The 17,023-nt window shown below is 40.5% G+C and overlaps 1 protein-coding gene across 4 annotated transcripts in view; it reads right to left on the reverse strand.

Annotated features, from left to right (window-relative positions):
* DIXDC1 (DIX domain containing 1) overlaps positions 1-17,023 on the reverse strand; it is a 190,007-nt gene that overhangs the window by 52,297 nt on the left and 120,687 nt on the right. For all 4 annotated transcript variants that reach the window (XM_073657127.1, XM_073657125.1, XM_073657126.1 and 1 more), the window contains one exon: positions 13,187-13,299. In XM_073657127.1, coding sequence (XP_073513228.1) covers positions 13,187-13,299 — 113 coding nt within the window. The remainder of the gene's footprint in view (positions 1-13,186; positions 13,300-17,023) is intronic.

A 17,023-nucleotide genomic window follows, 5' to 3' on the forward strand; every position in this document is an offset into this window, starting at 1 on the left:
ATTATGATGCAGGAACGATATGGCAGTATTATGATGTAGGAACGATATGGCAGTATTATGATGTAGGTACGATATGGCAGTATTATGATGTAGGAACGATATGGCAGTATTATGATGTAGGTACGATATGGCAGTATTATGATGTAGGAACGATATGGCAGTATTATGATGTAGGTACGATATGGCAGTATTATGATGTAGGAACGATATGGCAGTATTATGATGTAGGAACGATATGGCAGTATTATGATGTAGGTACGATATGGCAGTATTATGGTGTAGGTACGATATGGCAGTATTATGATGTAGGTACGATATGGCAGTATTATGATGTAGGAACGATATGGCAGTATTATGATGTAGGTACGATATGGCAGTATTATGATGTAGGTACGATATGGCAGTATTATGGTGTAGGAACGATATGGCAGTATTATGATGTAGGAACGATATGGCAGTATTATGAGGTAGGTACCATATGGCAGTATTATGATGTAGGAAAGATATGGCAGTGTTATGATGTAGGTACGATATGGCAGTGTTATGATGTAGGAACGATATGGCAGTATTATGATGTAGGTACGATATGGCAGTATTATGATGTAGGAACGATATGGCAGTATTATGATGTAGGTACGATATGGCAGTATTATGGTGTAGGAACGATATGGCAGTATTATGATGTAGGAACAATATGGCAGTATTATGATGTAGGTACGATATGGCAGTATTATGATGTAGGAACGATATGGCAGTATTATGATCTAGGTATGATATGGCAGTATTATGATGTAGGAACGATATGGCAGTATTATGATGTAGGTACGATATGGCAGTATTATGATGTAGGAACGATATGGCAGTATTATGATGTAGGAACGATATGGCAGTATTATGATGTAGGTACGATATGGCAGTATTATGATGTAGGTACGATATGGCAGTATTATGATGTAGGTACGATATGGCAGTATTATGGTGTAGGAACGATATGGCAGTATTATGATGTAGGTACGATATGGCAGTATTATGATGTAGGAACGATATGGCAGTATTATGATGTAGGAACGATATGGCAGTATTATAATGTAGGTACGATATGGCAGTATTATGATGTAGGAACGATATGGCAGTATTATGATGTAGGTACCATATGGCAGTATTATGATGTAGGTACGATATGGCAGTATTATGATGTAGGTACGATATGGCAGTATTATGATGCAGGAACGATATGGCAGTATTATGATGTAGGTAGGATATGGCAGTATTATGATGTAGGAACGATATGGCAGTATTATGATGTAGGTACGATATGGCAGTATTATGATGTAGGTACGATATGGCAGTATTATGGTGTAGGAACGATATGGCAGTATTATGATGTAGGTACGATATGGCAGTATTATGATGTAGGAACGATATGGCAGTATTATGTTGTAGGTACCATATGGCAGTATTATGATGTAGGAACGATATGGCAGTATTATGATGCAGGTACCATATGGCAGTATTATGAGGTAGGTACCATATGGCAGTATTATGATGTAGGAACGATATGGCAGTATTATGATGTAGGTACGATATGGCAGTGTTATGATGTAGGTACGATATGGCAGTATTATGATGTAGGTACGATATGGCAGTATTATGATGTAGGAACGATATGGCAGTATTATGATGTAGGTACGATATGGCAGTATTATGATGTAGGTACGATATGGCAGTATTATGGTGTAGGAACGATATGGCAGTATTATGATGTAGGTACGATATGGCAGTATTATGATGTAGGAACGATATGGCAGTATTATGATGTAGGTACGATATGGCAGTATTATGATGTAGGAACGATATGGCAGTATTATGATGTAGGAACGATATGGCAGTATTATGATGTAGGTACGATATGGCAGTATTATGATGTAGGTACGATATGGCAGTATTATGGTGTAGGAACGATATGGCAGTATTATGATGTAGGTACGATATGGCAGTATTATGATATAGGAACGATATGGCAGTATTATGATGTAGGTACGATATGGCAGTATTATGATGTAGGAACGATATGGCAGTATTATGATGTAGGTACGATATGGCAGTATTATGATGTAGGAACGATATGGCAGTATTATGATGTAGGTACCATATGGCAGTATTATGATGTAGGTACGATATGGCAGTATTATGATGTAGGAACGATATGGCAGTATTATGATGTAGGTAGGATATGGCAGTATTATGATGTAGGAACGATATGGCAGTATTATGATGTAGGTACGATATGGCAGTATTATGATGTAGGTACGATATGGCAGTATTATGATGTAGGTACGATATGGCAGTATTATGGTGTAGGAACGATATGGCAGTATTATGATGTAGGTACGAAATGGCAGTATTATGATGTAGGTACGATATGGCAGTATTATGGTGTAGGAACGATATGGCAGTATTATGATGTAGGTACGATATGGCAGTATTATGATGTAGGAACGATATGGCAGTATTATGATGTAGGTACCATATGGCAGTATTATGATGTAGGAACGATATGGCAGTATTATGATGTAGGTACCATATGGCAGTATTATGAGGTAGGTACCATATGGCAGTATTATGAGGTAGGAATGATATGGCAGTATTATGATGTAGGTACGATATGGCAGTATTATGATGTAGGTACGATATGGCAGTATTATGATATAGGAACGATATGGCAGTATTATGATGTAGGTACGATATGGCAGTATTATGATGTAGGAACGATATGGCAGTATTATGATGTAGGTACGATATGGCAGTATTATGATGTAGGAACGATATGGCAGTATTATGATGTAGGTACCATATGGCAGTATTATGATGTAGGTACGATATGGCAGTATTATGATGTAGGAACGATATGGCAGTATTATGATGTAGGTAGGATATGGCAGTATTATGATGTAGGAACGATATGGCAGTATTATGATGTAGGTACGATATGGCAGTATTATGATGTAGGTACGATATGGCAGTATTATGGTTTAGGAACGATATGGCAGTATTATGATGTAGGTACGATATGGCAGTATTATGATGTAGGTACGATATGGCAGTATTATGGTGTAGGAACGATATGGCAGTATTATGATGTAGGTACGATATGGCAGTATTATGATGTAGGAACGATATGGCAGTATTATGATGTAGGTACCATATGGCAGTATTATGATGTAGGAACGATATGGCAGTATTATGATGTAGGTACCATATGGCAGTATTATGAGGTAGGTACCATATGGCAGTATTATGATGTAGGTACGATATGGCAGTATTATGGTGAAGGAACGATATGGCAGTATTATGATGTAGGTACGATATGGCAGTATTATGATGTAGGAACGATATGGCAGTATTATGATGTAGGTACGATATGGCAGTATTATGATGTAGGAACGATATGGCAGTATTATGATGTAGGTACGATATGGCAGTATTATGATGTAGGAACGATATGGCAGTATTATGATGTAGGTACGATATGGCAGTATTATGATGTAGGTACGATATGGCAGTATTATGGTGTAGGAACGATATGGCAGTATTATGATGTAGGTACGATATGGCAGTATTATGATATAGGAACGATATGGCAGTATTATGATGTAGGTACGATATGGCAGTATTATGATGTAGGAACGATATGGCAGTATTATGATGTAGGTACGATATGGCAGTATTATGATGTAGGAACGATATGGCAGTATTATGATATAGGTACCATATGGCAGTATTATGATGTAGGTACGATATGGCAGTATTATTATGTAGGAACGATATGGCAGTATTATGATGTAGGTAGGATATGGCAGTATTATGATGTAGGAACGATATGGCAGTATTATGATGTAGGTACGATATGGCAGTATTATGATGTAGGTACGATATGGCAGTATTATGGTGTAGGAACGATATGGCAGTATTATGATGTAGGTACGATATGGCAGTATTATGATGTAGGTACGATATGGCAGTATTATGGTGTAGGAACGATATGGCAGTATTATGATGTAGGTACGATATGGCAGTATTATGATGTAGGAACGATATGGCAGTATTATGATGTAGGTACCATATGGCAGTATTATGATGTAGGAACGATATGGCAGTATTATGATGTAGGTACCATATGGCAGTATTATGAGGTAGGTACCATATGGCAGTATTATGAGGTAGGAATGATATGGCAGTATTATGATGTAGGTACGATATGGCAGTATTATGATGTAGGAACGATATGGCAGTATTATGATGTAGGAACGATATGGCAGTATTATGATGTAGGTACGATATGGCAGTATTATGATGTAGGAACGATATGGCAGTATTATGATGTAGGTACGATATGGCAGTATTATGAGGTAGGAATGATATGGCAGTATTATGATGTAGGTACGATATGGCAGTATTATGATGTAGGTACGATATGGCAGTATTATGGTGTAGGAACGATATGGCAGTATTATGATGTAGGTACGATATGGCAGTATTATGATGTAGGAACGATATGGCAGTATTATGATGTAGGTACGATATGGCAGTATTATGATGTAGGAACGATATGGCAGTATTATGATGTAGGTACCATATGGCAGTATTATGATGTAGGTACGATATTGCAGTATTATGATGTAGGAACGATATGGCAGTATTATGATGTAGGTACGATATGGCAGTATTATGATGTAGGTACGTTATGGCAGTATTATGATGTAGGTACGATATGGCAGTATTATGGTGTAGGAACGATATGGCAGTATTATGATGTAGGTACGATATGGCAGTATTATGATATAGGAACGATATGGCAGTATTATGATGTAGGTACGATATGGCAGTATTATGATGTAGGAACGATATGGCAGTATTATGATGTAGGTACGATATGGCAGTATTATGATGTAGGAACGATATGGCAGTATTATGATGTAGGTACCATATGGCAGTATTATGATGTAGGTACGATATGGCAGTATTATGATGTAGGAACGATATGGCAGTATTATGATGTAGGTAGGATATGGCAGTATTATGATGTAGGAACGATATGGCAGTATTATGATGTAGGTACGATATGGCAGTATTATGATGTAGGTACGATATGGCAGTATTATGATGTAGGTACGATATGGCAGTATTATGGTGTAGGAACGATATGGCAGTATTATGATGTAGGTACGAAATGGCAGTATTATGATGTAGGTACGATATGGCAGTATTATGGTGTAGGAACGATATGGCAGTATTATGATGTAGGTACGATATGGCAGTATTATGATGTAGGAACGATATGGCAGTATTATGATGTAGGTACCATATGGCAGTATTATGATGTAGGAACGATATGGCAGTATTATGATGTAGGTACCATATGGCAGTATTATGAGGTAGGTACCATATGGCAGTATTATGAGGTAGGAATGATATGGCAGTATTATGATGTAGGTACGATATGGCAGTATTATGATGTAGGTACGATATGGCAGTATTATGATATAGGAACGATATGGCAGTATTATGATGTAGGTACGATATGGCAGTATTATGATGTAGGAACGATATGGCAGTATTATGATGTAGGTACGATATGGCAGTATTATGATGTAGGAACGATATGGCAGTATTATGATGTAGGTACCATATGGCAGTATTATGATGTAGGTACGATATGGCAGTATTATGATGTAGGAACGATATGGCAGTATTATGATGTAGGTAGGATATGGCAGTATTATGATGTAGGAACGATATGGCAGTATTATGATGTAGGTACGATATAGCAGTATTATGATGTAGGTACGATATGGCAGTATTATGGTTTAGGAACGATATGGCAGTATTATGATGTAGGTACGATATGGCAGTATTATGATGTAGGTACGATATGGCAGTATTATGGTGTAGGAACGATATGGCAGTATTATGATGTAGGTACGATATGGCAGTATTATGATGTAGGAACGATATGGCAGTATTATGATGTAGGTACCATATGGCAGTATTATGATGTAGGAACGATATGGCAGTATTATGATGTAGGTACCATATGGCAGTATTATGAGGTAGGTACCATATGGCAGTATTATGATGTAGGTACGATATGGCAGTATTATGGTGTAGGAACGATATGGCAGTATTATGATGTAGGTACGATATGGCAGTATTATGATGTAGGAACGATATGGCAGTATTATGATGTAGGTACGATATGGCAGTATTATGATGTAGGAACGATATGGCAGTATTATGATGTAGGTACGATATGGCAGTATTATGATGTAGGTACGATATGGCAGTATTATGATGTAGGTACGATATGGCAGTATTATGATGTAGGTACGATATGGCAGTATTATGGTGTAGGAACGATATGGCAGTATTATGATGTAGGTACGATATGGCAGTATTATGATATAGGAACGATATGGCAGTATTATGATGTAGGTACGATATGGCAGTATTATGATGTAGGAACGATATGGCAGTATTATGATGTAGGTACGATATGGCAGTATTATGATGTAGGAACGATATGGCAGTATTATGATATAGGTACCATATGGCAGTATTATGATGTAGGTACGATATGGCAGTATTATTATGTAGGAACGATATGGCAGTATTATGATGTAGGTAGGATATGGCAGTATTATGATGTAGGTAGGATATGGCAGTATTATGATGTAGGAACGATATGGCAGTATTATGATGTAGGTACGATATGGCAGTATTATGATGTAGGTACGATATGGCAGTATTATGGTGTAGGAACGATATGGCAGTATTATGATGTAGGTACGATATGGCAGTATTATGATGTAGGTACGATATGGCAGTATTATGGTGTAGGAACGATATGGCAGTATTATGATGTAGGTACGATATGGCAGTATTATGATGTAGGAACGATATGGCAATATTATGATGTAGGTACCATATGGCAGTATTATGATGTAGGAACGATATGGCAGTATTATGATGTAGGTACCATATGGCAGTATTATGAGGTAGGTACCATATGGCAGTATTATGAGGTAGGAATGATATGGCAGTATTATGATGTAGGTACGATATGGCAGTATTATGATGTAGGAACGATATGGCAGTATTATGATGTAGGAACGATATGGCAGTATTATGATGTAGGTACGATATGGCAGTATTATGATGTAGGAACGATATGGCAGTATTATGATGTAGGTACGATATGGCAGTATTATGAGGTAGGAATGATATGGCAGTATTATGATGTAGGTACGATATGGCAGTATTATGATGTAGGTACGATATGGCAGTATTATGGTGTAGGAACGATATGGCAGTATTATGATGTAGGTACGATATGGCAGTATTATGATGTAGGAACGATATGGCAGTATTATGATGTAGGTACGATATGGCAGTATTATGATGTAGGAACGATATGGCAGTATTATGATGTAGGTACCATATGGCAGTATTATGATGTAGGTACGATATTGCAGTATTATGATGTAGGAACGATATGGCAGTATTATGATGTAGGTACGATATGGCAGTATTATGATGTAGGTACGTTATGGCAGTATTATGATGTAGGACCGATATGGCAGTATTATGATGTAGGAACGATATGGCAGTATTATGATGTAGGTACGATATGGCAGTAATATGATTTAGGTACTATATGGCAGTATTATGATGTAGGAACGATATGGCAGTATTATGATGTAGGTACCATATGGCAGTATTATGATGTAGGTACGATATGGCAGTATTATGATGTAGGAACGATATGGCAGTATTATGATGTAGGTAGGATATGGCAGTATTATGATGTAGGAACGATATGGCAGTATTATGATGTAGGTACGATATGGCAGTATTATGATGTAGGTACGATATGGCAGTATTATGATGTAGGTACGATATGGCAGTATTATGGTGTAGGAACGATATGGCAGTATTATGATGTAGGTACGAAATGGCAGTATTATGATGTAGGTACGATATGGCAGTATTATGGTGTAGGAACGATATGGCAGTATTATGATGTAGGTACGATATGGCAGTATTATGATGTAGGAACGATATGGCAGTATTATGATGTAGGTACCATATGGCAGTATTATGATGTAGGAACGATATGGCAGTATTATGATGTAGGTACCATATGGCAGTATTATGAGGTAGGTACCATATGGCAGTATTATGAGGTAGGAATGATATGGCAGTATTATGATGTAGGTACGATATGGCAGTATTATGATGTAGGTACGATATGGCAGTATTATGATATAGGAACGATATGGCAGTATTATGATGTAGGTACGATATGGCAGTATTATGATGTAGGAACGATATGGCAGTATTATGATGTAGGTACGATATGGCAGTATTATGATGTAGGAACGATATGGCAGTATTATGATGTAGGTACCATATGGCAGTATTATGATGTAGGTACGATATGGCAGTATTATGATGTAGGAACGATATGGCAGTATTATGATGTAGGTAGGATATGGCAGTATTATGATGTAGGAACGATATGGCAGTATTATGATGTAGGTACGATATAGCAGTATTATGATGTAGGTACGATATGGCAGTATTATGGTTTAGGAACGATATGGCAGTATTATGATGTAGGTACGATATGGCAGTATTATGATGTAGGTACGATATGGCAGTATTATGGTGTAGGAACGATATGGCAGTATTATGATGTAGGTACGATATGGCAGTATTATGATGTAGGAACGATATGGCAGTATTATGATGTAGGTACCATATGGCAGTATTATGATGTAGGAACGATATGGCAGTATTATGATGTAGGTACCATATGGCAGTATTATGAGGTAGGTACCATATGGCAGTATTATGATGTAGGTACGATATGGCAGTATTATGGTGTAGGAACGATATGGCAGTATTATGATGTAGGTACGATATGGCAGTATTATGATGTAGGAACGATATGGCAGTATTATGATGTAGGTACGATATGGCAGTATTATGATGTAGGAACGATATGGCAGTATTATGATGTAGGTACGATATGGCAGTATTATGATGTAGGAACGATATGGCAGTATTATGATGTAGGTACGATATGGCAGTATTATGATGTAGGTACGATATGGCAGTATTATGATGTAGGTACGATATGGCAGTATTATGGTGTAGGAACGATATGGCAGTATTATGATGTAGGTACGATATGGCAGTATTATGATATAGGAACGATATGGCAGTATTATGATGTAGGTACGATATGGCAGTATTATGATGTAGGAACGATATGGCAGTATTATGATGTAGGTACGATATGGCAGTATTATGATGTAGGAACGATATGGCAGTATTATGATATAGGTACCATATGGCAGTATTATGATGTAGGTACCATATGGCAGTATTATTATGTAGGAACGATATGGCAGTATTATGATGTAGGTAGGATATGGCAGTATTATGATGTAGGAACGATATGGCAGTATTATGATGTAGGTACGATATGGCAGTATTATGATGTAGGTACGATATGGCAGTATTATGGTGTAGGAACGATATGGCAGTATTATGATGTAGGTACGATATGGCAGTATTATGATGTAGGTACGATATGGCAGTATTATGGTGTAGGAACGATATGGCAGTATTATGATGTAGGTACGATATGGCAGTATTATGATGTAGGAACGATATGGCAGTATTATGATGTAGGTACCATATGGCAGTATTATGATGTAGGAACGATATGGCAGTATTATGATGTAGGTACCATATGGCAGTATTATGAGGTAGGTACCATATGGCAGTATTATGAGGTAGGAATGATATGGCAGTATTATGATGTAGGTACGATATGGCAGTATTATGATGTAGGAACGATATGGCAGTATTATGATGTAGGAACGATATGGCAGTATTATGATGTAGGTACGATATGGCAGTATTATGATGTAGGAACGATATGGCAGTATTATGATGTAGGTACGATATGGCAGTATTATGAGGTAGGAATGATATGGCAGTATTATGATGTAGGTACGATATGGCAGTATTATGATGTAGGTACGATATGGCAGTATTATGGTGTAGGAACGATATGGCAGTATTATGATGTAGGTACGATATGGCAGTATTATGATGTAGGAACGATATGGCAGTATTATGATGTAGGTACGATATGGCAGTATTATGATGTAGGAACGATATGGCAGTATTATGATGTAGGTACCATATGGCAGTATTATGATGTAGGTACGATATTGCAGTATTATGATGTAGGAACGATATGGCAGTATTATGATGTAGGTACGATATGGCAGTATTATGATGTAGGTACGTTATGGCAGTATTATGATGTAGGACCGATATGGCAGTATTATGATGTAGGAACGATATGGCAGTATTATGATGTAGGTACGATATGGCAGTAATATGATTTAGGTACTATATGGCAGTATTATGATGTAGGAACGATATGGCAGTATTATGATGTAGGTACGATATGGCAGTATTATGATGTAGGAACGATATGGCAGTATTATGATGTAGGTACGATATGGCAGTATTATGATGTAGGAACGATATGGCAGTATTATGATGTAGGTACGATATGGCAGTATTATGATGTAGGAACGATATGGCAGTATTATGATGTAGGAACGATATGGCAGTATTATGATGTAGGTACGATATGGCAGTATTATGATGTAGGAACGATATGGCAGTATTATGATGTAGGTACGATATGGCAGTATTATGATGTAGGTACGATATGGCAGTATTATGATGTAGGAACGATATGGCAGTATTATGATGTAGGTACGATATGGTAGTATTATGATTTAGGTACTATATGGCAGTATTATGATGTAGGTACGTTATGGCAGTATTATGATGTAGGTACCATATGGCAGTATTATGATGTAGGTACGATATGGCAGTATTATGATGTAGGAACGATATGGCAGTATTATGATGTAGGTAGGATATGGCAGTATTATGATGTAGGAACGATATGGCAGTATTATGATGTAGGTACGATATGGCAGTATTATGGTGTAGGAACGATATGGCAGTATTATGATGTAGGTACGATATGGCAGTATTATGATGTAGGAACGATATGGCAGTATTATGATGTAGGTACGATATGGCAGTATTATGATGTAGGAACGATATGGCAGTATTATGATGTAGGTACGATATGGCAGTATTATGATGTAGGAACGATATGGCAGTATTATGATGTAGGTACGATATGGCAGTATTATGATGTAGGTACGATATGGCAGTATTATGGTGTAGGAACGATATGGCAGTATTATGATGTAGGTACGATATGGCAGTATTATGATATAGGAACGATATGGCAGTATTATGATGTAGGTACGATATGGCAGTATTATGATGTAGGAACGATATGGCAGTATTATGATGTAGGTACGATATGGCAGTATTATGATGTAGGAACGATATGGCAGTATTATGATGTAGGTACCATATGGCAGTATTATGATTTAGGTACGATATGGCAGTATTATGATGTAGGAACGATATGGCAGTATTATGATGTAGGTAGGATATGGCAGTATTATGATGTAGGAACGATATGGCAGTATTATGATGTAGGTACGATATGGCAGTATTATGATGTAGGAACGATATGGCAGTATTATGATGTAGGTACGATATGGCAGTATTATGATGTAGGAACGATATGGCAGTATTATGATGTCGGTACCATATGGCAGTATTATGATGTAGGTACGATATGGCAGTATTATGATGTAGGAACGATATGGCAGTATTATGATGTAGGTACGATATGGCAGTATTATGATGTAGGTACGTTATGGCAGTATTATGATGTAGGACCGATATGGCAGTATTATGATGTAGGAACGATATGGCAGTATTATGATGTAGGTACGATATGGCAGTATTATGATTTAGGTACTATATGGCAGTATTATGATGTAGGAACGATATGGCAGTATTATGATGTAGGTACGATATGGCAGTATTATGATGTAGGAACGATATGGCAGTATTATGATGTAGGTATGATATGGCAGTATTATGATGTAGGAACGATATGGCAGTATTATGATGTAGGTACGATATGGCAGTATTATGATGTAGGAACGATATGGCAGTATTATGATGTAGGAACGATATGGCAGTATTATGATGTAGGAACGATATGGCAGTATTATGATGTAGGTACGATATGGCAGTATTATGATGTAGGAACGATATGGCAGTATTATGATGTAGGTACGATATGGCAGTATTATGATGTAGGAACGATATGGCAGTATTATGATGTAGGTACGATATGGCAGTATTATGATGTAGGAACGATATGGCAGTATTATGATGTAGGTACGATATGGCAGTATTATGATTTAGGTACTATATGGCAGTATTATGATGTAGGTACGTTATGGCAGTATTGTGTCACCAGTTTGCTGCCTCTGAACATAATAAAGGTTATTCTCATTCACTGACAGCAAGGAAATGTCTTGAAAATGGAGGCCAGTGTTGTATAACACCAGCGCTGCACTCGGCATAAAACGACGTTCAGACAGAATTCTGTTTCCCCAGAAAATACAAATTTAGGAGCATATTTTATTTCAAACTTTTTCACTGTACTGTTCCTCTATTGTTCCGCCAGGAAATGTAGGAATAAAGTGACAACTATGTGTCAACATTCTGCTTGTAAAAGAGGCGTTTCTCTGCATTCTCAGCACTGATTGGGCAGTGTCAGGAGGTGTGTAAAGTCACGCCCCCCAGCTGCTACCGCCAAGATATTAATTTTTCTGTATTTCTAGGAGGAATAACAGAGGGACAGGACAATGAATTGTATGAATTATGCAAAATTGTAAGGAAAAAAAGAGCTCCAATTGTTCTATAGAAACTCAGATATCAGGAGAGGGGCCAGAAAAAGAAAAAAGTGGCCAATAGAGGTCCTGCACTCGGTATAACAAGGCGGGACAGCGATCACACGAAATTCTGGTGCACATGCGCCTCTTTTTTGACTACCCTTAATAGGGAGCGTGGTTTAATGATAATGGGTGTGTCCTGGCGAGAAGTGGGCGTGGCTTTCAGCACATTGCCCCTGCATTGGCAGCCTCACCTTTCGTGGATATGCTCTCCTCGCACTGTATGATTGTAATCTCAGCCTTCTCTTCACACTGGACCCCGTTCACCTCGGACTTTGAGCTGTGCACAGGACTTGGCGACGCCAGGCTGAAAGCGAACATATCAGACGGTTACCACTCAGACGCCTGATCATATCAGACGGTTACCACTCAGACGCCCGATCATATCGGACGGTTACCACTCAGACGCCCGATCATATCGGACGGTTACCACTCAGACGCCCGATCATATCAGACGGTTACCACTCAGACGCCCGATCATATCAGACGGTTACCACTCAGACGCCCGATCATATCAGACGGTTACCACTCAGACGCCCGATCATATCGGACAGTTACCACTCAGACGCCGGATCATATCAGATGGTTACCACTCAGACGCCCGATCATATCAGACGGTTACCACTCAGACGCCCGATCATATCAGACGGTTACCACTCAGACGCCCGATCATATTGGACAGTTACCACTCAGACGCCGGATCATATCAGACGGTTACCACTCAGACGCCGGATCATATCAGACGGTTACCACTCAAATGCCCGAACATATCAGACGGTTACCATTCAGACGCCCAATCATATCAGACGGTTACCACTCAGACGTCCGATCATATTGGACAGTTACCACTCAGACGCCGGATCATATCAGACGGTTACCACTCAGACGCCGGATCATATCAGACGGTTACCACTCAAATGCCCGAACATATCAGACGGTTACCACTCAGACGCCCGATCATATCAGACGGTTACCACTCAGACGCCGGATCATATCAGACGGTTACCACTCAGACGTCCGATCATATCAGACGGTTACCACTCAGACGCCCGATCATATCAGGCGGTTACCACTCAAACGCTCAATCATATCAGACGGTTACCACTAAGATGTCCGATGATACCAGACGGTTACCACTCAGACGCCCGATCCCTGGCATTTTTGCATGAGTATATTTCACTCCAATGGTGGGAGGAACTACGGGTATATGTGACCCACGAGAGGCGCCACCTCGCTGATCACGTGGCCGTCTACATAATACATGCAAAATTTATGCAGCAACTTCTTGCTGCGCTTTTACTTTTCAGGCTGCAACAAATGGTTAATGTATGGGTCCCCATTGAATTATGGGAAATTACAGCTGTCAGACAAGCTTCATCTATAATCATCAGACATTGCAATCGCATTAGTCTCCATGGGAGGCGTGGGCTTAGGGTTGTTTAGTCCGTTATAGAGAGACCCTGATCATTAGCCAGGGTGAAAGGTAACCCAGACAGGTGATAATGATTTTACTTTTTAAGGAGACAGACATATTGGCAGTAAGGACCCTTTAAAAAATAGCAGAAACTTGGGACATAACTGAAGATAGGAAAACCATAATTAATGCAGATATTGATCTTTCTTCCCACTTATCAATCAATACTTTTTTGTAAATATAAGGAAAGACATGGTGGGAAAGTGTTCTGTAACATTTCCTTGGGAAAAGCCGGGTTATTATTAATTGTCCTTCCGTACACAAAACTGAAGCAGCGATGATCTGCATGGTCTGACACTAGAGACACCCCATAAGACCTGCCATACACCGGGAACCCCACACAAGACCCAACGTACACCGGGAACACTCCACAACACCCAACGTACACTGGGAATACTCTACAACACTCAACACACACCGGGAACACCCCACAAGACCCAACGTACACCGGGAACACTCCACAAGACCTGTCGTATACCAGAAACACCCCACAAGACATGCCGTATACCGGGAACACCTCACAAGACCTGCCATACACCGGGAACCCCACACAAGACCCAGCGTAAACCGGGAACACTCCACAACACCCAACGTACACCGGGAACACTCCACAACCCCCAACACACACCGGGAACACCCCACAAGACCCAACGTACACCGGGAACACTCTACAAACACCCAATGTACACTGTGAACACTCCGTAGCACCCAACACACCCCGGGAACACCCCAAAAGACCCAACGTACACTGGGAACACTCCACAAGACCAGCCGTATACCAGAAACACCCCACAAGACCTGCCGTATACCGGGAACACCTCACAAGACCTGCCATACACCGGGAACCCCACACAAGACCCAACGTACATTGGGAACACTCCACAACACCAACATACACCGGGAACACTCTACAAGACCCAACATACACCTGGAACACTCCACAAAACTCAACGTACACCGGGAACACTCCACAACACCCAACATACACTGGGAACACTCTACAAGACCCAACATACACCGGGAACACTCCACAACACCCAACATACACTGGGAACACCCCACAAGACCCAACGTACACCGGGAACACTCCACAAGACCTGCCGTATACCAGAAACACCCCACAAGACATGCCGTATACCGGGAACACCTCACAAGACCTGCCATACACCGGGAACCCCACACAAGACCCAGAGTACACCGGGAACACTCCACAACACCCAACGTACACCGGGAACACTCCACAACCCCCAACACACACCGGGAACACCCCACAAGACCCAACGTACACCGGGAACACTCTACAAACACCCAATGTACACTGTGAACACTCCGCAGCACCCAACACACCCCGGGAACACCCCAAAAGACCCAACGTACACTGGGAACACTCCACAAGACCAGCCGTATACCAGAAACACCCCACAAGACCTGCCGTATACCGGGAACATCTCACAAGACCTGCTATACACCGGGAACCCCACACAAGACCCAACATACATTGGGAACACTCCACAACACCAACATACACCGGGAACACTCTACAAGACCCAACATACACCTGGAACACTCCACAAAACTCAACGTACACCGGGAACACTCCACAACAGCCAACATACACTGGGAACACTCTACAAGACCCAACATACACCGGGAACACTCCACAAGACCCAACGTACACAGGGAACACTCCACAAGACCTGCCATATACCAGAAACACCCCACAACACCTGCGGTATACCGGGAACACTCCACAAAAACCAACGTACACTGGGAACACTCCCAAGACCTGACGTATGCCAGAAACACCCCACAAGACCTGCCGTACACCGGGAACCCCACACAAGACCCAACGTACATCGGGAACACTCCACAACACCAACATACACCTGGAACACTCTACAAGACCCAACATACACCTGGAACACTCCATAAAACCCAACGTACACCGGGAACACTCCACAACAGCCAAAATACACTGGGAACACTCTACAAGACCCAACATACACGGGGAACACTCCACAAGACCCAACGTACACTGGGAACACTCCACAACACCAGCCGTATACCAGAAACACCCCACAAGACCTGCCGTATACCAGGAACACCTCACAAGACCTGCCATACACCGGGAACCCCACACAAGACCCAACATACATTGGGAACACTCCACAACACCAACATACACCGGGAACACTCTACAAGACCCAACATACACTTGGAACACTCCACAAAACTCAACGTACACCGGGAACACTCCACAACACCCAACATACACTGGGAACACTCTACAAGACCCAACATACACCGGGAACACTCCACAAGACCCAACGTACACAGGGAACACTCCACAAGACCTGCCATATACCAGAAACACCCCACAACACCTGCGGTATACCGGGAACACTCCACAAAAACCAACGTACACTGGGAACACTCCCAAGACCTGACGTATGCCAGAAACACCCCACAAGACCTGCCGTACACCGGGAACCCCACACAAGACCCAACGTACATCGGGAACACTCCACAACACCAACATACACCTGGAACACTCTAC

Source organism: Phyllobates terribilis, unplaced genomic scaffold (assembly GCF_046119375.1).
Source record: "Phyllobates terribilis strain yellow unplaced genomic scaffold, ASM4611937v1 Scaffold_12__6_contigs__length_324123572, whole genome shotgun sequence".
Lineage (NCBI taxonomy): Eukaryota > Metazoa > Chordata > Amphibia > Anura > Dendrobatidae > Phyllobates > Phyllobates terribilis.